Genomic DNA, 27,511 nt, shown 5'->3' with positions numbered 1-27,511 from the left:
TATGCAGAAACTTAAATCAGTGACTTACTTTTGGCCTTCTGATGGCCTGCGTAGGATCTACGACATGAGACGACTACAGTGTGAATTTAAAACTCAATTGTTTTTATTTTGTTTGAAGAAAAAAAAACAATGTAAGCAATTTCTATAATAAAAAAGAAGTGATCATATGTCACAATCTAATTTTATGAAGTTGTGATGCTGCACAGTGTTCAATCTTTGAAATTGTATTTATTAAATATAAATACTTGCTAAATTAGCTCATAATAACTGAAAAAAAAAATAAAATAATAAAAAATAAATCCACATGACTCAATGGCTCATGGCAATTTTTGAGAGCCTCTCTCTAGTTACTGTATTTCTTTATCGTTTAACGTTGTGCCGCCATCTGCAGAGGTTAGCGATGTTGGCGTACCCCGCTGCAAGCAGGACGCTGCCGTTTTATACTCTACAACTTCTACTGTGCTGCAGTGCTCTTCTTTCCAATTGAATTTGTCTCCTTACCTTGGCTGACAGCCGCATATCGAAAAGGAAGTTCAGCATTTAAGAACGCTTTATTGGTGGAACTGGTTGCAATGTGAAAAACTGAAAATATTGTAGCATCAGAATTGACGCTGGGATTTGCAGCATGCCGAGTAGCATTTTGTCAATTATTGGAACTGTCTTTTTTTAGGTATGGCAAAAGTCCAAAAGTGACGGATCCTGGGAAAGGCTGAAGACGGTTTTTGCTTTTGTTTTTTTGCACCTTTCTCCTTTGCCTCTATCCTCACACCTGCTCATATTTGTTGCTCTTTGTTCCTGCAAACAATACATCCTGTCCAAAGACCCGAGGTCCCCGACCCCCGCTGTCTTTCACGACCCGATACGGTCTTCATTGATCAACGAAACCCTTGACTGTCTCTAACTTGGTCAATTCCATCAATCAATGAATCATTGTTCTCCTAATGCATCTGTAACGAAATACAGTGCATGGATTGTATTTAGCATTAGCCAAATTAAATAGAAACAAAAACACTCCTACAATGTGTACACCTGCAGCCTTGTTCAGATCAATTAGTCATATCACAACAAAAACAGTACAAGTGACATGAAATGAAATTAGATTGAGGCCAGAAACCGCACATTTGCAACATTTCCATGGCAACATTTTGTTTATTCTCACATTCTGTCTCCCCATTTCAGTTGTCACCCATCGCTCCAGGCTCCCCCCCCCCCCCCCTTCTTCTTTTAGTGAACTGGCTGCAAAGCTGTGTGCAAACTATCTTTCTGTAAGCCCCTCGAGAAAGAAGCTGCGCTTGCAGTGTCATTTGGATGCTCATAAATGAAATCATGTACAATGGCAGCCAAAGGCGGCTAGTTGTAGTACATCTGTTGCCATCCTAATCCCCTCTAATGGATGACGTCACTGGAAACGGCCGGGGGGGTAGAACAGACGAACCCCCCCCCCCCCCCACACACACACACACAGTTTATTTCCCCTCCCATTTAGCATGTCAGCTTGTATTTTTCTCCCGTTTAGGTGGACAAGACGGACCACCTAGTGTGCCAGGAGTCTTAACCTTTCTGTGGAAGCACGGAGCGTCTTCTAATCCTCCCCGTTAGGACAGGAAGTAGGTCATGTGACGCAGTAGGCCGCCGATCATCTCCCCTAACGTTTTACGATCATCTCGCCCACTACTCATGTGCGCGCGGCTGCTTTACAATGTGGCGATACATCGGAACGGAGTCATGATCGAACCCGGCCTCCGTCTCCAAATGCGTTGGTTCCTCAACCGGGCAGGTTGAGCCCACCCCCAGAGTAGCGCGTAGGCCTAATCCTCTGATCTGTTGACATGACACTGTAAGATTCTGTTGTTGTCATGCTGATACCACGCACGCACGCTCCCCTGATCCCGGGACAGCTTGGGAACGAGCGTTGGTAATGAAGTCACATTTTCTTGGATTCTCCTGGAGGATGAGGCAGCTGAGCTCGATGTAGCGGCAACTTGATGCAGAGGATTCGTCACAGGCTCATTGAGGCCCCCTTCAGGACCTTTTGTGCTGTATGTTGCTCCTCTTTCACTCGACTTTTTGGGTTGATTTATGCTCTCCAAGGGTAGCACGGTGCGCTAGGGGCTAGTAAGGCTGCAAAATGACTGGAATTGCAAAACTTGGACACTTTTTAAAATTTAAATTTAAAAAAATTGAAGGTTGGCAGATTTTCAGGACGCAATATAATATACAATAAATGTCACCAAATTTAATCATTTATCAATCTTTGTTAATGGGCGGTAGTGCTAAATGCTAATGCTAAATCGTATCTTGGTTCAACAACACTAGACAAGTCAATGCACTCACCATTATCCAACCTTTTTTGCTCGTTCCGGATAGCTATTAGAAGCTAGCTGTGCCGTTTACCTCGCTCCGGTCAAGCATTGTAAAATTGGAAATATACCGCTAAAAAGCTTGCTCAGCTCAGCTTGCGTTGTCTGGCCAGCGACTGGCAACCACAGTGGATTTCCCATAACGCAAAAAGCAGGAAGTAGTTCCAGTTCTGGTCAACGCCTGCTATGCAAGTCCATTTTGCTACCGATCGGATGCGGATGTGAATGAGAACGCAAACGTGACATTGGAAGTAAATAGGAAGGAATTTAACAGTTAAATTGGTTTAGCGTTTGAATCGCTATGACAACTGTGCGATTGACATACACATGGCAAAAAAAAAAACGAGACACTGGAATGGTACGTGCGTAATAATGGGACAAAACGATGAGGTTGGCGAAATCCGCTGTGACGCGGGGCCTAAAGCTCAAAACGGGACGTCTTGTCTTAATAGAGAACTTCAATTTCATTGAAGAAAATATATTTTAGCAATGAAAAACTTCATTCAAATATAGTTGTACCATGAAATACAAACGCAGAAAAGTGCGTGTTTGTTGAGTTATGAGCCGTCAGCTGGTCCATTTTTTTTTTCTAGACCTCATTCACTCCCATGGATGTTAAAATCCTAGAGAAGCCTATTGCTATCACGGCAGTTAAAAAAAAAAAAAAAAAAAAAAAAAAAAAACCTTCATTATCACTTTACATGTAATAAATTTAATGTGCTAAATTTCATGTTATAACATGAGAAATTTTGTTGTAATAGTTTCACATGCTAAATAAAATTTTATAATCTAAAAAATTATTTAATAGTTATGTAGCTGTAGCTAACAGAAAAAAAAAATCCACCAGTGATCTGAATTGCTTGGTTTTGTTTCTTTGAATGTGTAACAGTAGTATAACAGTAAAATACAACCTGAAACGTAACACACTAAAACGTTAAATGTATCATTCAAAAACATTCATTTACGACTCCAAATGATCTGTGGTGAATGTGAGTGTGACTGATTGTTTATATGCGTTCCCCGTCAACTCAGCCGTGACATTAATGAGGATAAGCGGTCTGGACGGTGAATGAATGGACGGAAAGCTCGCTAAACCCCGTTAGCCTCACAAGTTGCTTGACAAAGGAAAGAAAAGGTTTGAAAGTAATTATGCGATCCTTGGAGTATTTTGATCTGGTTTGTTATTCTGAACGTGTGCTTCTTGTACCTTTGGGCTATTTAAAGAGCATCTCGTTTCTTGAAGGCTTGTCATGAAACGACGCGCTTTGATCTAGGAAATCGCATTACAAAGCCTCCGTGCATAAAAATGGAAATGAATGACAGAATCAAGTGAAAGCACGTTACGCTACAAATAAACTCCAGGGGGGAGTGGGCTTCGGCAAAGTGTCTGTTGTGATTTGGCTTTATGTTAGGAAAATGTGCAGTGGTGCCTTTAGATACCAAGTGAAATTCGTTCCGTAACTCAAATCGCCTTCCCCGTTGAAACGTCTGGAAATGTTATTGGTCAGAAATGCGTAAGATAAGTATTGATGTTAGCCTGTCAATGGCAATTTCCATTATGTGTTAGCATTAAGCTAACAGGGACATTTTTTTTTCGGCAAAGTTGTTTTAAATACACTATTGTAATATCCGCTTATTGTGAAGTGAGTAGCGGTGGAGTAATAATATCGTCGGAATGACAGCTTGTCTCCGGCTCACTCGTATCTCAAGGCAAGACATTACTTGCCTTGACTTGAGCGTATGTCGGCAAATGTGCTTATATGGACGGATGCAGACGTCCACAGAAGGGAACGTTCCTTGAACCTCCTTTGCTGTCATTTTCCCGTCTGCGACCTCAAAGCACCCTCCTGAACGTTTGCGCCCCAGACCGATCGTCTCGTGGCCCTCGGGCGGCTCGACTCTCCGTCATAAAAGACTTTTCTAATTACGCTCACAGATACGAATCATCATCATTTGGTTATTTTCGTATGCTGGCTCTGTCGTCATGGGAGTGAGAGAGAGAGAGAGAGAGAGAGCGTCTGTGGCCTTTTCAACCGTGGCGCTCGTCATTAGCGGTTTGTGTGCGATGATCTTGACGGACAGCTTTGTCTGCCGGTTGATACGGACTTTTGTGTAATTACCTCGTCAATCTCTATCGCGCTCCCGTCCCCGTGGATCGGCACGTAGCATCCACGGGGACGGTCAGGGGGACGGAAAAGATGTCAATAATCCGTCCTGAAAGCCTCCCGCGCTCCCCATCCTCCCCGTCGGCACTGACATGCCGAATATATCTCTTGGGAAGGCGCATAGATAATGAGTGGCAGACTTGCGCCGTATCCGGAGGGGAGCTGCGGAATTATTCACATGTCAGACGTCGTCATGGGGATTAGTGGTTGGATTTTAACCCTTACGGACTATTTGGCTCAAATTTAAACCATTTTGACTCTTGACAGCAATATAAATCCACAAAATGTCATTTAATTTTATTTTTTTCCACAAAATGTCATTTTCAACCTGACTTTTGATGACTTTTCCTCAGCGAACGAGAGGTGTAAAACAAAATCGTCATGCCAGACAGAAGATCTGTAATTATACGCGCACATGAAAAGAGTAAGGGTTAATTTATTTGTCGTTTGGTGGCGGGCGAAAGCACATATGGACGTTGGCTACGAAGTGCAGAAAACAACCTTGATGCATTGTAGAAGACAAGCCGGAATGTAAACCTGATAATTAGCTACAGTATCAGCAGGTGGATCAGGAAGAGTGTTAATAAGCCCGAGGCCAGGAGCAGATGGAGATAGCGGACGTCGTGTGTTGCACATTTCCTCACATATCTTTCTCTCTCTCTTTGTATTAGGGATGAGTGAGTACCAGGTATTGGTGTCGGGGTGATACCCGACTTTATTTCACGATATCGGTACGTGCGACTGTGGCCATTTTACGATCAGGAACTAAAAGCATGCGTGTCTGACAGATGCCCATTAAAATGTACAATCTACATATTTTCATTGTGACTTTTTCTGGCCACTGGATTATTTGTTTTGTTTTATTTATTTATTTATTAAACTTCATTTTATTGTGTGTTTTATACAAAATGTATATTTTATGAACAAATGGGAATTAAAAAAAAAGGAATGTCATTAAATTCACGCATTTAAAGGAAAAATGCTACATTGGTACTTGGCATCAGAGTTGGAAAAAAAATGGTATCGAGCATCTTTCATTTGTATGCATGTTAAAATAAAATACTTATTTTGTGGGCACAATTAGTATTTTGTACACATTTGAACTATTTCTAGTATTTTACTTAACTAGTATTTTATGTGCATGTCATACCTTTTTTACGGGCACAAATTAGTATATTTTGTGCACATTTTATACCTAGAGTATAAATCAATATTTTGTTTAGTGATGCATATTCAGCCACCGAAATTTTTTGCCATTTTCGGCGTTCGGCCGAAATAAAATTAACTCTTTTACTGCCAAAGACGTTAAATGACGTTCTGCAAAAACCTACGGAGGAGCGCCAAAGACGTTAAAAGACGTCCTCCCATTTTTTTTTTTTTTTTTGAAACGGGTCCTGAGAAGGCTTGCGGAGCTGTCCTGAAAGTTTTAAGCAGGTCTCGTGAGCCTAATGACTATTTTTGGCCCCTAGAGGGCAGCGATGACTCTCTTTTGACAAGATCGGGTGGGCGTCAGTAGAGGCGGAGCTAGAGCGTCGAGCAGGAGATCAGAATGGAAAACAAAGGAAAAATGGCGGCCGGTCGCGAGGAGCTCACGCCAGAGCCGTTTTTTTCAAAGACCAAAAGCATCGCTAAAAGAGCACATTGTTGACGACGATGATCATCATCGATGATGAAGATGATGGTGACTCCGTGGTTGGAAAGCATTGACGCGGCAGTAGAAGACGTTAGATGGAGCTAGATGGAGGAGGGAACGGGCAATGGCGAGCGTTTGCAAGCAGCTCTACACTTACAAAACAAAAGGCATCGACCAACGCTAAAAGAGTACATTGATGACGACGATGGTCATCATCGATGATGATGAAGGTGAATCCGAGCTTGACGGCGAAATTGGAATCGCTGACGCGGCAGCTATGACGGTGTCGTAACGCGGAGCGCAACCGAGCACGCACAGTCGGAGGTTCGATCGGACGACGGAGAGTGCCCCGAGTCCAATGCATATTCATCGGAGGAAGTGTGTACAGTCTGCTACTTGCTTTTTATTCCCCGGAAAAAAAGCCCGTCAAGAAAGTGTAACGTTTGCACGCAAAACGGACCAATGCGAAAGTGAAAGTAAACTGTGTGCGAGTCCTGGCGTCTCCTTGTACGCAGGAGAGCGTTACAAAAAGAAAAACTGTATTTGAAACATCCACATAATTGTAAGTAGTACCACAGTTGCACACATTTGTAAATAGTTTGCGAAATTGTTTTGTCAAATTGTTACACTGTTGAATGGAAATAAACGCATTTTGCAATCAAAAAACACATTTTCATTGTTGGTGAAAGCGTTTTACAGAAGTAAAGCACTATTTAGGTGTTTGTGGCATCATTCATGGACAAAAAGAAGTGTACAATTCACTAGAGTGCATGAAATAACATCGTTTCACAAAAAGCTCTTTTTCTCCGTTTTTTGTTTCAAAAGAGAGAATTTCGGTGAAAGAAACCATTTTCTATTGTTGATTACTGAAGAATGGAATAAGGTAGAAACAAACTTTTTTTTCTGATGAAAGATGAGAGTCCAATCTTTCATTTGGTAGGATGTGTGTTTCCATAGTCCAAACACAACATTTTCTGTGGACCTTGAAAGATCACTCAAAATGCTTAAATCGGCTGGCACTGGCGACAACCCGTTTTTGAAAACGTCTGGCAGTCAAAGAGTTAAAGCTGAAAGAATATGGCCGAAAAAGGTTGCGGTAACGCAAGCAAAAAAATCGCTGCAAGCAAGCGTCTGTTTGAATTAAACAGCGAACGCGGGGGTGAGTGTCCGCCTTTTCTTCTCGCTGGCTTTTCACCGTGTGAGTTTGCACCGGTCGGTCGCTACGGCTCCCGAGGTCATTGCGCATACCGGAGGAGAGGGGCGTCTCTCTTGCAGCGCCTTCTCTCTTTTTTTTTTTTCTAATAAGAGCCCCTCAAACGCTTCCACTTTTTCACCGGCATCCCGGTGGCCGTGCTAAATACTTTAGCTAATGCTAGCACTATTGCTACCAAACGTTTTAAACACGAAAACACTTACCGCTATCTGCGGGTGGCGACAAACCTGTACGTGAATGTATGTAATGTATGAATGTAAGCTGTATGGGAATGTGCCGATTTTAAGTGCGCCGCACCTTGTCCCGCCGCACGCATCCATGCCCGCCTGTGCGATCTACATTGACTATAAAGTGCAATCGCACCGCCAGAAAATGCTCAACCCTCGCACATTTCAATTTACATTGTGCTTGGTTAAAATGCCAGTGCTAAATAAATATGTTATAATAATATGATCATTTTAATTACTTATAATAAATGCAATGATAGTAAAAATTGGCATAATTTTTCTCTCGCCTTTGCGGTTTTTGGCCAAGCATTTTTCATTTTCAGTTTTCGGTTTCGGCCGACCATTTTCATTTTGGTGCATCCCTAATTTTGTTCACAACTTATAGCTTTTTAGTGGCACACATTTGTATTTCATATGCACATTTGACCTATTTCGTGGGCACAAAATACAATTTTGTGCATGTTATACAGTACTTATTTTTCAGGACACAAATTAGGATGTTGTGGGAACAAGTTAGTATTTTGTGTGCGTGTTATACAGTTGTGCTTCATACGTTTTTAATGCCCATAAAACCAAGAATATAAGCAAAGTGCGCATTAAGTTTGCGCATGCGTGAAAATCAAGTAAAAAGAAAAACTTGCTACCAAACATAGCCGTCATTTAAATGGCGGAGATTAGAGGAATGGAGTTTATTCAAAAAAAACATTGCAAAGCTCCAGAAGACGGGAGTGTACGCTTGTAAAAACTGTTTTGATATTTTCAGCTGTGCTCAAAAGTTTACAAGGGTATGTAATATGTAAACTTTCAAGCAAAACAGTACCTATTAGCCCTTTGACTGCCAGACGTTTTCAGAAAAGGGATGCTGTGGGTGCCAGCTGATTTAAGCATTTTTGACTGATCTTTCAAGGTCCACAGAAAATTATGTGTTTGGACTATGGAAACACACATACGACCAAATGAAAGAATGGACTCTCATCTTTCATCAGAAAAAAAAGTTTGTTTCTACCTTATTCCGTTTTTCAGTAATCAACAATAGAAAATGGTTAGTTTCACCTGTTTTGAAAAAAAAACGTCTTTTAACGTCTTTGGCACTCCTCCATAGGATTTTACTAAACGTTATTTAACGTTTTTTGGCAGTCAAAGAGTTAGTACAGTTGCATCTGACCTTTTTCTTTTTTGACACCTTAATCTATACTTTTACTTTTCTTATTTTATTTATTTTTTTCTCTTCTTTTCTGGAGAGCTCAGTATTGTTCATTCGGTAATTTTACCGATTTGACATGTCATCATCATTGCTTTCCTTTTTTTTTTTTTTTTTTGTATGTGGGTGAGTATGTGCGTGCGTGTGAGCGTGTGTATACTTTTACTTCTCAAGTACAGTGTGTGACTGTATTGAAAAATGTGGTGAAAAATGGCCCAGGTGATTTTTGGTTTTAATTCTGTAAAAATCCCTGCTAATACATTTTGCAATCAGAACTGGGAATTTATTTGACAGCATGTGCAACAGCTTTTGCTAGCACACAAAAATAGCTTCAGTAGGAGCGGTCAGATGGATGATGATGGCAAATGTTTGCGTGTCCAGTGCGTGTGTGTTGCCAAGTTCTCCCTTCCTGTATGGCGAGCTGCTGCCAGGACAGCGGCGCATTAATCACGTTTATTGGCTGCCTGTGTGTCGGGCGCCAACGTCAAATGTGCTCCCGTGGGAGAATGGGACGGGCTGAGGGGGATTTTGTCTTGGGAAATGAGTGACTCTTCTGGAGGTCAGATAAAGTGTGCAGCAGGTGCAGCTGTAAAGGAAGAATTTTATTTTTATTTTTATTTTTTTTTGTAGATTTGCCCGCCTGCCAGATATTAACTGGCACTATAAACAGTTTGTTTTAGTGCCTTAGCTCAGTGGACTTGTAGTGATGTGGTGCTGTTGTTTCCTTGCTCCGTTTCAGGCCAAGGTCAACGAGAATCAATTGCGATGACAGATCATTGATCATCCAAGCGCTCCATCTTTGCAATGGCAATAGAAAGACTTTCACTGTGCCTCATTAATATTTAATCCAATTCCTATTGATCAAAAGGCCTCGCTAAATGAATTGCTTGCATCACCGGGGGTCTGAACAGCACAAAAGTTGCTGTTTGTTGATGACTGTGCTCTCCGTGGGACTCGTGACAACAACAGAGATGAAAAAAAGATTTTTAAAAAAGTTGATTTTGATTGATTGATTGGTTCTGATCATACTTGACTGGTTAAAATGATTAGTAATTCTATTCATTTTATCGTTTTTCTTTCTTTCTTTCTCTTTCTTTCTCTCTTTCACTGTCTAAGTCAATTTGATTGATTGATTGGTTCTGATCATACTTGACTGGTTAAAATGATGAGTAATTCTATTCATTTTATCATTTTTTTTCTTTCTTTCTTTTTCTTTCTTTCTTTTTCTTTCTTTCTCTCTTTCACTGTCTAAGTCAATTTTGATTGATTGATTGGTTCTGATCATACTTGACTAGTTAAAATGATTAGTAAGTCTATTCATGTTATCTTTTTTCTTTCTTTCTTTCTTTCTTTCTTTCTTTCTTTTTTTCACTATCTAAGTCAATTTTGATTGATTGATTGGTTTTGATCATGCTTGACTAGTTAAAATGATTAGTAAGTCTATTCGTCTTTCTTTCTTTCACTATCTAAGTCAATTTTGATTGATTGGTTTTGATCATGCTTGACTAGTTAAAATGATTAGTAAGTCTATTCGTCTTTCTTTCTTTCTTTCTCTCTTTCTTTCTTTCTTTCTTCCTTTCTTTCTCTCTTTCTTTCTTTCTTTCTTTCTTTCACTATCTATGTCAATTTGGATTGATTGATTGGTTCTGATCATACTTGACTGGTTAAAATGATGAGTAATTCTATTCATTTTATCGTTTTTCTTTCTTTCTTTATTTTTCTTTCTTTCTCTCTTTCACTGTCTGAGTCAATTTTGATTGATTGATTGGTTCTGATCATACTTGACTAGTTAAAATGATTAGTAAGTCTATTCATGTTATCTTTTTTCTTTCTTTCTTTCTTTCTTTCTTTCTTTCTTTCAGTATCTAAGTCAATTTTGATTGATTGATTGGTTTTGATCATGCTTGACTAGTTAAAATGATTAGTAAGTCTATTCATCTTTCTCTCTTTCTTTCTTTCTTTCTTTCACTATCTATGTCAATTTTGATTGATTGATTGGTTCTGATCATACTTGACTGGTTAAAATGATGAGTAATTCTATTCATTTTATTGTTTTTCTTTTTCTTTCTTTCTCTCTTTCACTGTCTAAGTCAATTTTGATTGATTGATTGGTTCTGATCATGCTTGACTAGTTAAAATGATTAGTAAGTCTATTCATGTTATCGTCTTTCTTTCTTTCTTTTTTCTTTCTTTCTTTAATAGAAAATAGTAGATTTATTTTTTAATCTTTCCCTCTTTTTTCATACAAACCCCACTGATTATTATTTTATTTTTTTACCCAATCCTCCCCTTAGTCCCTTTTTTCTACAGTCTATGTTCTTCAATTTTTTTCTTTTCACCTAAAGTTTTTAGAAGCAATCTTAATCGCTTCCTTTCCATTGCTCCCGTGACGCAGGCAAAAGATTCCAGGCAACAATGTAGTGTAAGTGCACCGATTTGCTATTAATCAAATTTATATTTGGTGCATCTTGGTGGGAAAATAGTCTGGCTTTGATTTCACATTCTCACATCCAAACGGATGCTCCTTTATTACTTGCATTTTCTCATTTTCTAAGTACAGAGTGAATTGTGTATGTGTTTGCATAAAAATATGAATCCTGCATTGAATAAGCGAATCACGAAATTCTGAATGTAGCCCTTCATTTAAAGATTGATTAAAGAGGTTTTTCATCTGTTCCCTTGCCAAATTAACCCAAATGACGTGGTGCTCCTAGAGGCGATAGAGAGAATTACAATCATCTCTTGAGTTTTTTTTATTTTTTTTATTCCTTCTGCTCGTCTTGTCCAGCCAGATGAGACCAATTCATGCTACAATAGTATATTTTTATTTCATGACAATTATAATGAGCTTCAATTATTGGCATATTTCTGCGTATCATATTTGTGGTCGTTATCTCCAGAGAATAGCGTGAGTTCACTGCGATTGTGTACAATTACATTACTCTGCATCATAGCAAGCACGAGGTGAATAAAAAGTTCAAAACAGATTAAAAACAGGTGCAGCAATTGTGTACAGTAACCCCGACTAACTTTTAAATTATATTGGGATGAATGAGGTTGGGTTTTATTATTGGTTATATAGTGTTCCAGGTGTTTTAGTCAGAGAAATCAACCAAAAGTAGTGTGAACTTTGGGAATTAAGAGGTTAATGAGACTGCTTGAACAGAGGTTGCGGGTGGTGGTATGCATGGTGAGCATGCAGAGAACAACGACTGGCTATAGGTAGCGATATGCTTTATGTGGCATCTCGTTTGTGAAGCTGATCTATATAGTACATATCAACATTCTTGGGATGAGAGTGAGAAGCAGTAAATTAGAATGTGTTGATGAGGATTTGTTTGAGTAGCGAGAGCCTCATCTGCGTTTCTTTTCAACAGAAGAGAATTGACGTTTCAAATGTAAGCAAAGTGTCAAGCCAGTCAAACCCGTGTTGGTTATCAACCTGGTCTTGGGACTATTTATAGCTTGCTGAATTGCTATTCAGCTTAAACACTGAGCTCGGTGACTGCGGAAATTTATGAAATCCAGATAAAAGCACGCTGCCTTGATTAATTAGCACATCATCCACTTAAGAGCTTAGACTGATTGCAGCCTGCTTGCTTTGATGTACGACTTCATATTTCATGTTGTCTTGATTTCCCAGGTACGACCAGACCGCCTCGAGTGGGAGAGATCGCCGGGACGGATTATAACTTTGTCTCCATTGAGGAGTTTTTTTCCCTGGAGGAGTCGGGAGCGTTAGTGGAGAGCGGCAAATTTAAAGGTAGAGCGTAGCCGCTTTATTACACAGTGACACGCATCATTAGTCAGGCCTCTAATTGCTTCACGTCAGCATGATTCAACGTAAAGACTAATGATTAGGAGGGTTCCGGTTTTAGGCTGCCGATTCAAACACCAATCGTATGATTTAGCTGCACATTTTTCAGATTTTTAATTTAGAGCTTCTTATAGATTATTTACGACGCCGTATTAGGGCCACTTATAAATATATTTTTTTCTACAGGGCGGGGGCAATATTCCGAGAATAAAGTGGCAAATTTGCCGCTTTATATAATGGCGGATTTAAGAGATAAAAAAAAAAAAACTTACGAGAAAGGACTACACGTGGCGTACTACTCGACTGTTTGTGCCAATACTTTTCGGTCGGGCTTCCAAATAAGGAGCTAGTAATTGCTTTAGCATAGATTAACCATATCATGTTAAGCATTGGCTCTTTGAAGCGTTGTGTACGGCCACTGGGCAGCCTCGGACCATCAAGCATTTAAGTATTGTTAAAAGGTATATTTGCTTGTACATTTATGTTTCCAGAATTATTATTTACACGTTCATGCTTTTTTTTTTTTGTACAAGTGTCGAATCTGCTGCTCTCCGTCATTCACATGCATTTACCTAAAGTATGCTAGCATCTGATTGGTTAGTGTTAGTCAGCTGATAGGGGATCAGGAAGTGTCACCGCTCGAGCTGCGGTAAAGTTTTAATTTAAGAATGAATCTGTCTCCATCCTGCCTTTTCATTTTATACCACCAACGAATCCTTACATGATTAGACTATAGCTACGCTATGTATTTTTTCTCGCAAATTTGAGAAAAAAATTTGGAAATTTGCGAGTTCATTAAGTGGCAAATTTGCCATCACAAATTTGTGATTTTTTTCTCGGAATATTGTTCCTGCCCTCTAAAAAATATGTATTTATATGTGGCCCTAATACGCCGTCATAATTATTTGAATAACCAATTAATGTGTCAATTTATTTATTTTTTATTCATTGATGAATCGGATTAAAAAAATAATCAGGTTGGTCTCAAGTTGGCTGCAGGCTACAAAGTATGTACTGCAGGTGATCGTTCTTTTTTGTGATTGGCAATGAAAGATATTGATCCGCATATGCAGATCACATACTTTTCCACGGAAATCGCCAATAATATCATATATAGGAAAAACATTGTTAATCTTAGTGTGACAAATAGAAGGTACTGGGACCGAGAAATACAGAATGTCCAAACAATGCATTGTGTATTTACGCTACAATCGTCTAATCAGCTCCAGTTTAGCTTATTAAAATCAGGTGAGTGTTTTTTTTTTTCACTCTCCTGACAGAAAAGAAAAAGATTAATTCATCTTATTGTTGTGTTTTAAGCGAGAAATAGCATTTTAATGTCTGTTGGTAGCGCAAGTCCCAGACACCCTGCCGGTTCCACTTCGGCTTAGCGTGCTGCGTCTGGTTAAAACGTCCGCATGTATTAGCATCTATAATTTATGAGCGTTTAATGGCAGCAATCAACTATGTGCGCCTTACCTGCCTCACACGTGAAAGTGACACACGTGTTCGAGCTAAGCACTAAGCAGTCAAGGCGAGTTGTCACTCCGTAATGTTGAGAGATTGCATTAAAAGCCGACTTTTTATTCAGAAGCTGAAACAGATTGCGAGAACTACAAGACACACAAAGTCATTATTTACACATAATTAGCCATTTTGCAAACAATAGCTGTACTTACATTAGTTAGTAGTTAGTAAGTTAGTACTAATTGACATGTTTTTGTTCCAAAAACAGTCTCTGCATTCAGATAACTTTATTGATCCCATAAGGGGCAATTCATTTGTATTGTCTATTGTACAGTGGCACCTCGACTTACAAGTCGCCCGACTTTAGAGTTTTTCAAGATGTGAGCCATCGATCAGCCGAGCTAATTTGCTAGCAAATCTTTGCATAAAGTATGCTCGATGGCGTCAGAGCACTTCAGAAAACAATTCCTCAAAAATGGGGCCAAGGATTTGCCAGAGGTGGGCAATCCCGTCAATTCCTGTCAATGACGATGCCCACCTTTCGCCTTTCAGCCTCGCCAAAATAATCGGAATGAGAGGTCGGTTGCTCAGTCGTGTATTTTTCCGACGATTTGTGTGATTGTGAACTCTCCGAGAGGTGGTCATCATCATCAACGGGGTTTGACAATTAACAGAAGTGCCCAGTTCTGGTAGTTGCTATAGTCAAACTAAATGTTTAACCAAACATCAAAATAACTTTTGTCTGACAGAAGTCTGCTAGCTTAATGCTAACACAAAATCCAAAACGCTGCAGACGGGCTACTGACACTAGCATCAGTGTCTTGGTGTTAAAACTCTTCAAAAATAGAATAGATAAGTCCTAAAATGGTTGATTTAGGGCTGACTTTGAGTCAAGTCATGTGACTTGAGTTGTAAATTCAAAAAATATGACCATTGAAATTTATTTTCAGTATGCCAATGACTCCCACTTGCTTGTTTGCCACAGGGAATTACTACGGCACGCCCCGGCCCGTTCACATCGGCACCGACAGCCCCCCCATCACCTACCAGGAACACCGCAACCTGCTCAGGAAGTTCCGCACGCGCAGCAAGTCGCTTAGCAACCTGGAGAAGGCTGCGGCCCAAGCCGAACGCGGCGACGATGACTTGGGCCTCCCGGGCAAGTAGCAACAAGGCGTGGTGGGACGTCTGATTTGCATTTGCGACCTGAATCGTATTACCTGCCTTGTAAATGGCACATGTGTTTTTAAATTGGCACACAAGAGCATCAGCATTATTCTGTCATCTGATTGGTTGGTTGGTTGAACTGGTAGCAATCTGTACAGCTTGCATTTAATAATCATCTTTTTTGAGTATGATGTATTTTATTTAAATTTTTAAATATCAATTGTGAAATGCTCCAGCATGTTACTTTACCACCCTTTAAAGTTGAACCCCGCTAAAAGCAGCGAGCTCAATTGCAGAGCGTGATCCGTCGGCGCGGTTCCAGCGTGCATTTGAAATGAATCAATCACAAGTGCGATTAGCATGCTCTAAACTCTCTGTGGGCTTGCGGCTTCATCGATTGCTGGAGTGGCTCCACAGCAAGGTCAGGCTGACCTTAGGGCAAGGCAGCACGGCGCTAACCAGATAAGTCCCGCACTTCCATAAAGGAGGCTGAGGGGAAAAGAAAATGAAAGGTCATCTAAAAAGGAAGCAGATTGGCTAATGTCGTTATGGCTTCGGAATTTATTGCTGGTTCTTAAATTTTTATGTTTATTGTACATTTGACGGCTTATGAGATGAGCCCTGCAAATCAGTGTAGGGCGGTCATTAGGGGATTGAGGGGGGGGGGGGGGGTAATTCTAGAGGCGTGTGTCCCTTGTGAGATGGGGATGATTGTTTACTCTTTGAAAAACCTTCCCAAGTGTTTTCAGGACTTTTCAGGCTTTTCTCGGGGATGAGCTTTGGAACTAAAGCCGCTTGGTGTGCGTCTCACAATCATTTCAAATTAGGCCTTTAGAGAAAATAACAAACTCTTTACCTTCCGAACATCTCAATGAAGATTTTTTTTTGTAATTGTTGTCGGCATCAACTGATTATTTTTTTAGTGGTCTCTTTGTTTTTTGATTTTTTTTCCCCAGATGTCAAGGTTGTGCATGAGTCATAACAGTGGATGCTAGTACAGAACATCATCTCGCCCAAAACACTGCCACCCACTGGTCAGCCATTGTTATTAACTCATTCACTGCCATTGACGGCTATAGACGTCAAAAATTCATTGGAACTATTTCTATTAGTTAAATTTTTTTTCCACTTTTGTTAACAAGAGTATGAAAACCTAGAATTTTTTTTATGTACATTTAGAACAGACATAAAATTTGTGATTAATCATGAGTTAACTTGTGAAGTCCTGCGATTAATTACGATTACAGATTTTAATCGCCTGACGCCCCTAATTTTTTATTTAAAAAAAATTTAAAAGAAAGAAAAAGATTATTAAAAAATTATGGGCTTCAGGTGATTACATTTTTTTATTTTAATGAATCGCATGACTTCACTAGTTAATTTTTTTTTTTTTAAAGAAAAGATTAAAAAAAGAAAAGAAAAGAATTAGGGGCAATTTAATTAAACAATTAAACATTTTAATGACCTGTCATTAAAATGTTTAATTGTAATGAATTGCATGACTTCTAGTTAACTCACGATTAATCACAAATGTTATATCTGTTCTAAATGTATAATAAAAATGTTTCTAGCTTTTCATACTCTTGTTAACAAAAGTGGAAAAAAATGTTAAAGCAATAGAATTTTTTTTAAATGAATTTACGGCAGTGAATGAGTTAAAAAAACATACATAACTGATTTGATTTACAGCATACAGTGTGCATCAAAAATCCCCCCCCCCTTTTTTTTTTTTTTTTTTTTTTTAAATGTGCCCACCACAGCAAATCAAGTGTGTCTACTTTTTGGGATTTTGTCTTGTCATTTGGCTGGAAAATCAAATTTAGCAGTTTTTCATCAAGTCCACAAAAAACCTAAACATAAATTGAATAATAGTATTTATCTTTGATTGTCACCAATTCAATGAAAATAGATTCAGTACAACAATAACACATGCGCAAAATAGACAGGCTGGCGAACAGCATCAATGGTGCCGGTGTTTTAACCCTTTAAGCAAAGGATGTAAAAACACATTTGATGCATCAACACACGCAGATGGACAAAATAAGAATACTTGAAAGATATCTTTTGTAATCTTCTGCGAAAAATGACCCATTATTGCAGTTTGCTGAGTCACTTAAAGTAGTTGTGAAAGTCTTCTTGGTTTGTGTCTGCATGGCTGTATTATACTGCCCCCCAGTGGCCACGTCACACACATCAAAAGCAGCCAATCATGATGCTCAAACTATTGAATTCTTTGAGTCTGTTTAACCTTGATTAATATGTTTTAAATGCATTATAAACCTTTTTGTTGGCGTTTTGGGGGAGGTTGGAACCGATTGAATAACATTTGTTTTCTTCCCATGTCTGAGTAGTGCCGTGTGTGGGATGATGTCATGTACTGTAGTGACTGATCCTTAACTTTGACAAAGCACTTTTGGATGTATGTCCACCACAGTTATGCATGAAAACATTAATTTGGGTGTGGTCCAAGAAGAAAGGAGTCATCTCCCTTCCGGCTTGTGCTGAGTCATCTTTTGGACTGGGAGTGATACTGTAAGGACGGGTGGGCCAGTGCCGACCTGTGACCAACATCACTTACATCCACCATGGAGCTCACGGCTGAAGGACGTCTTCAAGGACAATTAGGATGGGGGGGAAAAAATTGCTATTCTGCTGTGTGTGGTACACATGCACGGTCACACACTCCTGAGAGGGAGGAGGAAATCGACGGAAATGCTGACCTCGGGTATTTTTCCCCTCTGTGGAAATGGCAGCATCAGGGCGCTGCTGTCCTTTTTAGCATGGGCTGCATGTCTTTCGTGACACGTCACCTACTCATTTTTTTGGTAACGTCTTCCTTCCTATAGGAGGACATCGCTCACCCACGGGGCGCCGGGCGTCGAGCGGCGGGGTGGCTTGCGTCCTGGAAAACGGCTTTGTGGACAGCAGGGCCGTAGCCAGGGGGAGAGGCGTGATGGCGGACGACTGGGAGCAGGCCTTCAGCGACCCGGGAGAGTGTCACTACTTCGAGTCAGTTCCTTCATGTGCTCTTATCAGCAAAAAAAAACAAACGGATCAAGTCATTTATTTTGGGCATAATGATGCCATGAGATACAAGTGAGCTTATGAGTGTTTTGATATACGAGCCATCCGTTTTTCTTGCTTTGATTTGCGAGTGAAAACTACGATAAAACTTTTCAAAAAACGTTTAATGTCACCTCCTCTCGACATTTACTCTAAAACTAAGCATAAAAAGCAAAAAATTTAACATATTTCAAAAAACACTTGACTTTGCTCTCGATTAGCCTGCTTAGCTTAATGCTAACAAGCAATGCAAACCCCGTAGACAGACTCACAAATAGCATGTTGGCAGTGTTATAATCTTTTAAACTAATTGTGAAATGGCAAATATTCAATGATGAAGAATATCCTTGAGTACTTGAAAGTGTCTAGTGCTGTGGAATATTGATCGATGACAGTTATACAAATATATAGAGAGCTGAAGCTACAATGATCAATACAATAAAACTGTCACACGGGGATGTACAAAATTGGCAAGCAAAGTGCCACTATGGAATTTTGAGTCAACTTTTGAGGGCTCCAAATTTCTCAAGCATCTATTCTTTATCCTCTGCGAAGAACAACAATTTTAACTGCAGCTTTACTGTGAAGCTGAGACGTATTCCATACACAGTATATCTGTTTGTCTGTTTTATGCTGCCCCCAAGTGGCCAAGGCACACACACAAGAAAGAGAAGCACAGTTTCCATTGAATTAAAGCACACCAAAAAAAAAAATGTGGCAACCCTTTAATAGCTTTATATTCTATTTGTCATTATTACGTTATGTTTTTGTAAAGTACAATGTTATAGAATGCTCTTTTTCTGTATAGAAATAATATTTCAAACATTTATTGTATTTTGGGGTGGGAAGGCATTTCCATTCATTTCAATGTGGAAAGATGATTTGAAATACACCCTGTATGAGTTTTTTCAATTGTGAACGAATTCAGCTCGTATCTCAAGGCATCACTGTACAAATAGCCATTTAAGAGCTTTTATTCGCAGGTATACTAAAATGGGAAATATACTAATACTAAAAAATTTAAAAAGGTTAAAATCCCCAAACCACTTTCTTAAGGCTTTCCAGAGCTTTTTTTGTACTCACCCTTCACTTCAATGATGTGTATCGGAGGTGGAGAAAAATGCTTCTTAACAGGCGCATGTGTGTCTTGCGTGCATCCAATGTGACGATACTCCTTTTCTTTTACTTTCCTTTTGTCTCCAAAAGCCACAAGAGGACCAGCTGGCAGAGTCCTCGAGCTCCGAGCAGGGAGTCGCTCTACAAAAACGAATGTGAGCCTCTTTGTGACTTCCTTTCCCTGCCATTTGTGCACGTTATTATCGGGAGCAGCCTAAACGACGCAACTTATTTGTCAAGTACGGAAATAACAGCCACAGCCAGCTGGTTGAAGTCAAATGAGATGGAAAGAGCTTTTGGCTGAACCGGGACGGCTGAGTGATTAAGGCCGAGAGCTCGGCACCCGTGGCACGTCGCCAGGCTCATCAACCGAGGCTGGCGGCGCGTTCGACACATTATTTCATGACATAAATCACATGACTGGTTGCATAAAATAGGGGGACATTTCTCGTAAACTTCCTGAACAATTTTGATAAAATTTAAAGGAAATTTAAGATGGGGAACCTCCCTCCATCGTGGGTTCAGGGTTCGGGAATTTTTAACGGTAATTTATAACTGCTTTTTCTGCCTCCCATTTATTTGGGGTGTAATACTACTGTTGGCCACTAGATGACAACACACTCATTTGTTTGATACTAAATTTGACAGGGGAATGAAAACAGGAAGTATTTCAAGCTCTACCTAGTTTTTGCTGGTGATTATTGAATGCCAAATCCACTTTAATTCTGCTTTTTACACCTACAGAAGACGACAGCTGCAGGTTCTTTTGCAATGTACATCTTTGGGTCATTATTTATTTATATTGTCAGATGTTAAGTTTAAGAAAAAAGGATTTCTGTACTAAAAGGTTGGTGTTTGGTGTTATCTATTGCTCTTGCTCAATTTATTGTTTTAAATGTGTTTGTATTATGTAAAAATTGTGTTTAGGACTCCACTCAGAATTCAATAGGTGAAATTCTGAAGCAAACAAACAATCCCAAGCAATTAAATTATTCTCTAATATAATCGTTTTTTGAATCCCATTCATAGGTATAAACGTGAGTGTAAATGCATTTTTGTTTGTTTGTGTGCTGTGATTGACTGGTGACCAGTTCAAGGAGCACCTCACTTCTCGCCCATAGTTAGCCGGCATCATCTCCAGCTCAGCCACGACTAGGGGTGTTACAAAAAATCGATTCGGCAATATATCGTGATATTACAGTGCGCAATTCTCGAATCGGTTCGATATGCCGCCGAATTGATTTTTAAACATCAATTTTTTTATGGGAATATTCAACAAAACGTCTTACTTAGGGTTAAGATTTACACATTACACATCTCCACCATCTCTTCTCAGATAATATGTTTATATCATATACATCCTTGCTCCAAAAATACAATATAGAAAACGGAATTTTTTTACATTATCTACAAGTTAAAAATATAAAGAAAAAAATTCCAACACTTCGGGGTACGCTCCAACCGCCTGTTTTAGCTAAAGATATTAACAAGCTTTCTCCGACAACAACAAAAAAACTTGCAAAAATATATAAGTTACTTTCATATACTGATAAAATGTCTTTACCCATCTCGAAATGGGAGACAGACTTGTCTATAGCAACGGAACCTGACTTTTGGATTCAAGTTTGTGAAAACGCATTTAAAATGACAAAACACACAAATTTACAACTTATCCAATATAAAATTATTCACAGAACATACATTACTCAATATATGATGAAGAAAATGGGACTCTCAGACTCCGACATTTGTCTCCAATGTTTACAAAACACTACAGACACTTATGTTCATGCTTTATGGTTATGTACTCCGGTTATGTATTTCTGGACTAAAGTCTTAGAAAAACTTTCGGCTATTTTGGACTGTAGGATACCTTTATCTCCAAACTTGTGTTTGCTAGGTGACCTAACAACAACTGACTTACCACATAAACAATTTCAATCTACACTTGTAGCCCTTACTATCGCTAAAAAAAAAAATTCTTGTTAACTGGAAAAATAAACAAACTCTGAATATCGACCAATGGTCTAACCTCCTCATAAATCACATTTTAATGGAAAAAATATCTGCCTCAAATAAAAACCAAATATCAAAATTTATAGAAACATGGTCTACGTATATAGAATTTTTTAACCTAATTCTGGTTACTTAATTCTGTCTGTTAGCGAAAGCCACTACATCGTGATAACTTACATTGATGTTTCTGCATCTGGCAATTTATTATTATATTATATTATTAGTATGGGATTTTTTTTTAATGGGCTTTAGGTGAACTGATGAATACACACACGCTCGCACGCACGCACACACACACGCGCACATACACATACTCACCCACATACAAAAAAAAGGGTATATATATATATATATATATATATATATTTGTGTGTATGTGTGTATATATATATATATGTATATGTATTTAAAAAAAAAAAAAAACATTTATTAAATTTTTTTTAATTGATTTGTTGGATTTTTAAAAAAGAAAAAGGAGAGCAATGATGATGTCAAATCGAATGAACAATACTGAGCTCTCCTGTAGAAAAAAAAAAAAGATTTACACATTAAGCATGGAAGAATGTTATATTAATGGAACATTAAGCCTCAATATTTTATTTCAGTGCTGTTCAAACATGAAACAGACTGCAACCTGAATTTTCAGATAAATACATTTTCATACAAATCTTACAGTGTACATGTACAAGTTTACTGATGAGTATTTTCTAAATTTGAGTTTTAAAAAATCTCAATAATCAATTTATAGATTCGTATCAGGATTAATCGGTATCGAAGTGACCTATGAATCGTGATACGAATCGAATCGCCAGTTGCTAGGCAATTCACACCCCTAGCCACGACCCTAATGAGGATAAGTGTGATGGAAAATGGATGGATGGGCTCAGTTTATGTGCACGTCAACTTGGTCAACTATTTTGGGGAAGTGCCATCTGGCGCACTTTGACTCTCTCTCCTCCCTCGCTCTTCAAACCTGTCAACAAACATTAAGTCGCACAAACACAACTGAAAGTGTTTTGCTGCTCTTTTGCGCCAACGCTCGCTCAACGGCCGTTCTTTGGACCCTTTTATGATTGATGTCCCTTGGAGGTAAACGTCCGCACTATCTCACTGTCTTTTTTTTTTCCAGGGTTCACCGAGTACCCAGATGAGCTTCAGGGTTTTCTTGTGTGCACACATTTGATCAAGGGCTCCAGGGGCTTTGGCTTCAACATTGTTGGAGGCAGTAAGCCAAGGGAGTTCCTTCAGGTCTATAGTGTGACTTCAAGCGGACCCTCGGCCCTCAAGACAGGTGACTGTACGCTCGGCAGACACGTGATTAGGTAGACCTGTGCAGAACTGCGAGGCATCACACTGAAACATCAAAAGTGAAAGTCGGTGTGATGCGGCGCAGCTCTACGCGGCCACCGTCGCAATTTTGTGCTACCGTGACTTGCTGTTTAGGTGAGAAGTAATGACTTACATTTGCTTTATCATATATCTAAGCAGCTTTTTTGGATACATTGTACTTGTCTGAATAGTTTTAAAGTGTTTTTTTTTTAGAAACAGAACTTTTCTAGAACTTTTCAGAACTAAATAAACAAATAAATGACTAAGAGTGGAAATAAAAATGGTCTAAAAAATATATAATTCGAAAATTTAATCCCCAAAAATGTATAGAAATGGAAATAAAAACAACAATATATATAAGCAGGACCAAAACTGCCAAAATTCAAAATAAATAAATAAATGACTAAAAGTGAAAATAAAAACAGATATTAAAAAAATATACTTTTGTTGTTGTTTTTATTTCCATTTATAGTTATCTTTTTGGTTTTAATTTTCGAATGATATTCTTTTATATCCGTTTTTATTTTCACATTTAGTCATGTATTTATTTATTTAGTCATTTATTTAATCATTTATTTATTTTGAATGTTGGCATTTTTGGTCCTCCATACAAACAACTACAGGAATATTTGAAAGTGGGGTTTGTGGGTATCAGGCAAAGGGGACATTACAGCCCAGTGGGCACTGCAAGGTAAACAGCACAAGTCAAAACATAATGCCAGCCGAACAACAGTTCAAATCTAAAAATAAATAAATAAATAACCTCACAGGTAAAATTTGAACCAATTAGGTGAAATTAGATAATTTCTCACAGCACTCCTGATGATCTTCTAATGGCACACAAACAGCAGACTGCGCACCGTTAGGACCTGAAATAACGTAAAGACCTCGAAACATTTTCTCTCTTGATTTCTCTGTCCAAACTCTTTGGGATTATGCTGAAAATTGCTGAGCTCCTGCAGCAAGTGTATATCGTAATCAGTCGTTAATCCCCCTGGATAGCACACTCTAATCTGGCGATCATATCGCGCGCATATGCAACATACGACTCACCGACGTACGTAAACACGCTGGCACGGAAATGTCTGAACAAGTCGCTATCAGTACTGAAGGGAAGGAAAGTGCAGACTGCCTGCAGGGAGCGATGGAGTCGATATGCGTTAATAGGCTGCGTTTGAGGATTAGTCGCTTGGATTGTCCACACCCACGCAAAATACCAAAAAGCGCCAGCCTATTTAGTCGCGACGCTCTTCAACAGCCGCGCTCCAGCTCATCGAGACATCTACAAAGTCAATTTCCCTCTTCACGAGTCAAGGGAAATATGTAATAAGATTGTGTATAAACATGACATAATGGGACAGTTACGCCGTTATCAAATCTGATAAAACTGCAATATGTTAAGTATGATTTTCCATGTTAACTCATTCACTGCCATTGACGGGTATAAACGTCAAAAATTAATTTTAACATTTTCTATTAGTTTTAAATGGTTTCCACTTTTGTTAACAAGTGTATGAAAACCTAGAATTTTTTTTATTGCACATTTAGAACAGATATGAAATTTGTGATTAATCGCGAGTTAACTAGTGAAGTCATGCGATTAATTACGATTAAAAACTTTAATTGCCTGACGCCCCGAATTTTTTATCTTTTCTTGAATGTCAAAAAATTATTTTAACTATTTATTTTAGTTTAACATTTTTTCCCCACTTTTGTTATCCTGATGATCTGAATGAAAACCTAGAATTTTTTTATCGTACATTTAGAACCTATATAAAATGTGGGATTAATTGTGAGTGAACTAGTGAAGTCATGCGATTAATTACAATTAAAAAAAAAATAATCGCGTCTTGCCCCTAATTTTTAATAGTCTTTTTTTAAATGAATTTATGGCAGTGAATGAGTTCAATTCAAACTAGGTTTGACATTTCAGCTTTTGATCCTCAGCTGGTTTCCCCTCAGTTTTTGTATTTATTTTAATTTTACCCATTTTAAATTACAAGGATTCCTTCCATTGGAGGACTCTTTCCAAACTTCCATTGATGGGCTAACAAATAGCATCTGTGTGGGGGTTGGCTCCATGTACCATGGATGTATGTCTGTTTTGTACAGTACTGCCCCCAAGTGGCCAAGGTGTGCACACAAGAGGGAGCGCCACAATGCCTATTTCATTCAACATGAAAAAAATGGTTTGATTCTTTACATTCTATTTAATTAATTGAAAGAAGAAAGAGCCATTGAAATCAAATTGGGAAACCTCACATACTGCACAACAATCAAGTTCTGGGGAAAATCTGTGGCAAATACTTACAAGATTCTACAACAGAGGTGGGCATCGAGGGCCGGAGTCCTGCAGGTTTTGCATGTTGCCCTTCTCTAACACAGCTGATATATGATCAGCTCATCAGCAAGCTCTGCATAAGCCTGATAACGATGCTGTTGATTGGAATCAGCTTGTGTTGGAAATGAGAAACCTCCAAAACCTGCAGGAGTCCGGCCCTCGAGGACCGAGATTTGCCCACCTCTGCTCTACAACCACTGTTCTTACTGGGGAAAAAAAAAAAAGAGCCATGAGAATAATACATAATGTTGGATTTCTTCACCACACAAGCCAGTCATTCCTCCTATTTAAAGTCTCAAATTGGTTTGATGTTGCAGAATTCAAAACTGCACAATTAATCTTTAAAGCCAGAAATAATCTGCAACCGAGTCACGTACAGAATGTGTTTTTGAAAAGAGAATGCGGGGATCATTTTAGGGATAAATTCAATTAAAACCAAAATACTCCAGAACAGCAATAAAAGGTTTTTGTGTTTCCATCTGCAGCATGAAACTATGGAACAAATTAAACAATTTTCAAAGCTGTAAAAAAAATTTGGGGAGTTTTGAAATAGTTGTCGCGGGATTGTACATATAATATTGTTGTTATAGTTCATTTGATCAAACTACAAACACTATATAGTTCACTGTTACGGGAAAATAAGAGTTTAGGTAAGTTGTATTGTTTAGTAAATGAGTGTGGGAGCTATCATATTAATAGGTCAGTGATACATTGGAAGGTAATAAACTATTATGAATAACTATAATGTACAGTGTTTTAAGTTGTATTGCAAATTAGAATACTGTATGTAGTATTATTTTATGTATAGATAGATTAAAATATTCCTGTTTCTATATGAATAATGAAATAAAGAAAGTTATATTACTCCTTTTGTATTATGTAAATGATCATATATAGTATGTGTAAGCAGTCAATTTATCTATGTTGTATTATTTATTTATTTAGCTTTGCCTTATATGTGGATATTTGTTATTATATTGTATTATAGTATACTTCTTATTTTATATATGTTCAAAATGAATAAATGTCATAACTGTATGGCTATAGAAAGTATGATTCTGGGGCGGCATGGCTCAGCGGTAGAGTGAAGGCTCACACAATTTCGCTGCTCAGGAAAATACAAATAAAAGCATCTTTTTAATGTGTGTCTTTGTGCTTTAACAGCGGACATTCTGGTGTACGTCAATGACGTTTGCGTGTTGGGAGTGTCCCACAAAAAGGTGGTGGAGATGCTCAAATCAGTCCCCGCGGGCCACGGTGTGGATATCGCCGTCAGAAGAGGATACCCCATGCTCTACAACCCCGACGGGTGCCCCAAAGAGCACCTGCTGGACGGCGACGACCACATCCGACTTGCCACCACCTCGCAGCCTGAGCCTCTTCACCACCTGCCTCGCCGCCCGACGCCTACTCCCCACAGCCGCCACTTCAACGGGCTCCACGCCGATTACGTGGAACCCGGCGTGGACGCCAACGGAAACGCCGCTTCCTTGGCCAGCAGACAGTCGTCGCTGAGACGCTCCAGTTTGAGCAACGGGCCCTCGTCGCCCCTCACGCGCCCGCCTCGTTCCCTGAGAGCTTTAGCCCGACTGCAGTCGCTTGACCCGACGCTGGCCAGCCAGAGTGACAGTGAAGTTGTCTCTGCAGTCGGTTCACACAGGTAAGATGCACCCAACGGGTTCGAGAGGCACACAAAAATAAAAGTAAAGACTAACTTTTCTTTCTTTTTCCTGGTCAGGGCATCAATGATTCGCAATCACAACAACAACTCGCTGTCAACCCCACAGCATGCTTTCCGTTACGGCACATCCATCAAGTCATCCGAGAGCGACCTATCCACTTGCACGCTGCCCGTGTCCCGCCTGCCGCTGCCTCAGTCGCCCAAGAGGCCCTCGTCGTCCCCGGGCGGGCCCCGCAGCGCTCACGCACGCCTCTTCAGACCGCAGCCCTCTCACCTCCGACCCCCGCCCACGCCAGAGAGCCCGCACCACCGCGGCTTGAACGGTTTCCATGACAACGGCAGCCCGACAGTCAGTCCCGGTAAGACGGCGAGCGCGGGCGGCGGCTTCGTCGGAGGCGAGTTGGTGCCGGTGGCGCTGGCGCAGACTGAAGCGGACAGAGGTCTGGGTTTCAGTATGACGGCTGGCGGGCCGGGGGGCCGGATGACTGTCGTCAGGAGAGTGTGGGATAGGAAGCAGTGTACCACTCTGCAGCCAGGGGATGCTATTGTCAAAATAAACGGAGCTGATGTGCAGAGTCTCAGCCTTGCTCAGGTAGGAAACACTTGAAGCAACTGATTTGAATGAAAGATGAATCCTTTTCATTAAAAAAAAAAATCCCACCAGCCAAGGTATTATTACTTTTTAAAAGTTCCCACAATTCCACATTTTTCACCC

At 39.5% G+C, this 27,511-nt stretch overlaps 1 protein-coding gene and 1 long non-coding RNA gene across 6 annotated transcripts in view; one reads left to right on the top strand and one right to left on the bottom strand.

The window, feature by feature from the left end:
* Positions 1 to 27,511, top strand: part of magixb (MAGI family member, X-linked b) — a 79,821-nt gene that overhangs the window by 33,193 nt on the left and 19,117 nt on the right. For all 5 annotated transcript variants that reach the window (XM_077572184.1, XM_077572182.1, XM_077572183.1 and 2 more), the window contains exons 4-10: positions 12,443 to 12,562; positions 15,069 to 15,242; positions 18,097 to 18,259; positions 19,520 to 19,584; positions 22,575 to 22,736; positions 26,280 to 26,775; positions 26,854 to 27,388. In XM_077572184.1, the coding sequence (XP_077428310.1) occupies positions 12,443 to 12,562; positions 15,069 to 15,242; positions 18,097 to 18,259; positions 19,520 to 19,584; positions 22,575 to 22,736; positions 26,280 to 26,775; positions 26,854 to 27,388 (1,715 nt within the window). The remainder of the gene's footprint in view (positions 1 to 12,442; positions 12,563 to 15,068; positions 15,243 to 18,096; positions 18,260 to 19,519; positions 19,585 to 22,574; positions 22,737 to 26,279; positions 26,776 to 26,853; positions 27,389 to 27,511) is intronic.
* LOC144055947 (uncharacterized) lies at positions 15,504 to 19,798 on the bottom strand. The gene is made up of 3 exons (XR_013294953.1): positions 19,397 to 19,798; positions 17,971 to 18,278; positions 15,504 to 15,739 (listed from the first exon to the last, which is right to left on the bottom strand). It is a non-coding gene; the product is annotated as an uncharacterized LOC144055947 (long non-coding RNA).

This window comes from Vanacampus margaritifer, chromosome 1 (genome assembly GCF_051991255.1).
Source record: "Vanacampus margaritifer isolate UIUO_Vmar chromosome 1, RoL_Vmar_1.0, whole genome shotgun sequence".
NCBI lineage: Eukaryota > Metazoa > Chordata > Actinopteri > Syngnathiformes > Syngnathidae > Vanacampus > Vanacampus margaritifer.
The sequence above is the reverse complement of the archived record's forward strand: the minus strand, read 5'-3'. Positions and strand labels throughout refer to the sequence as shown.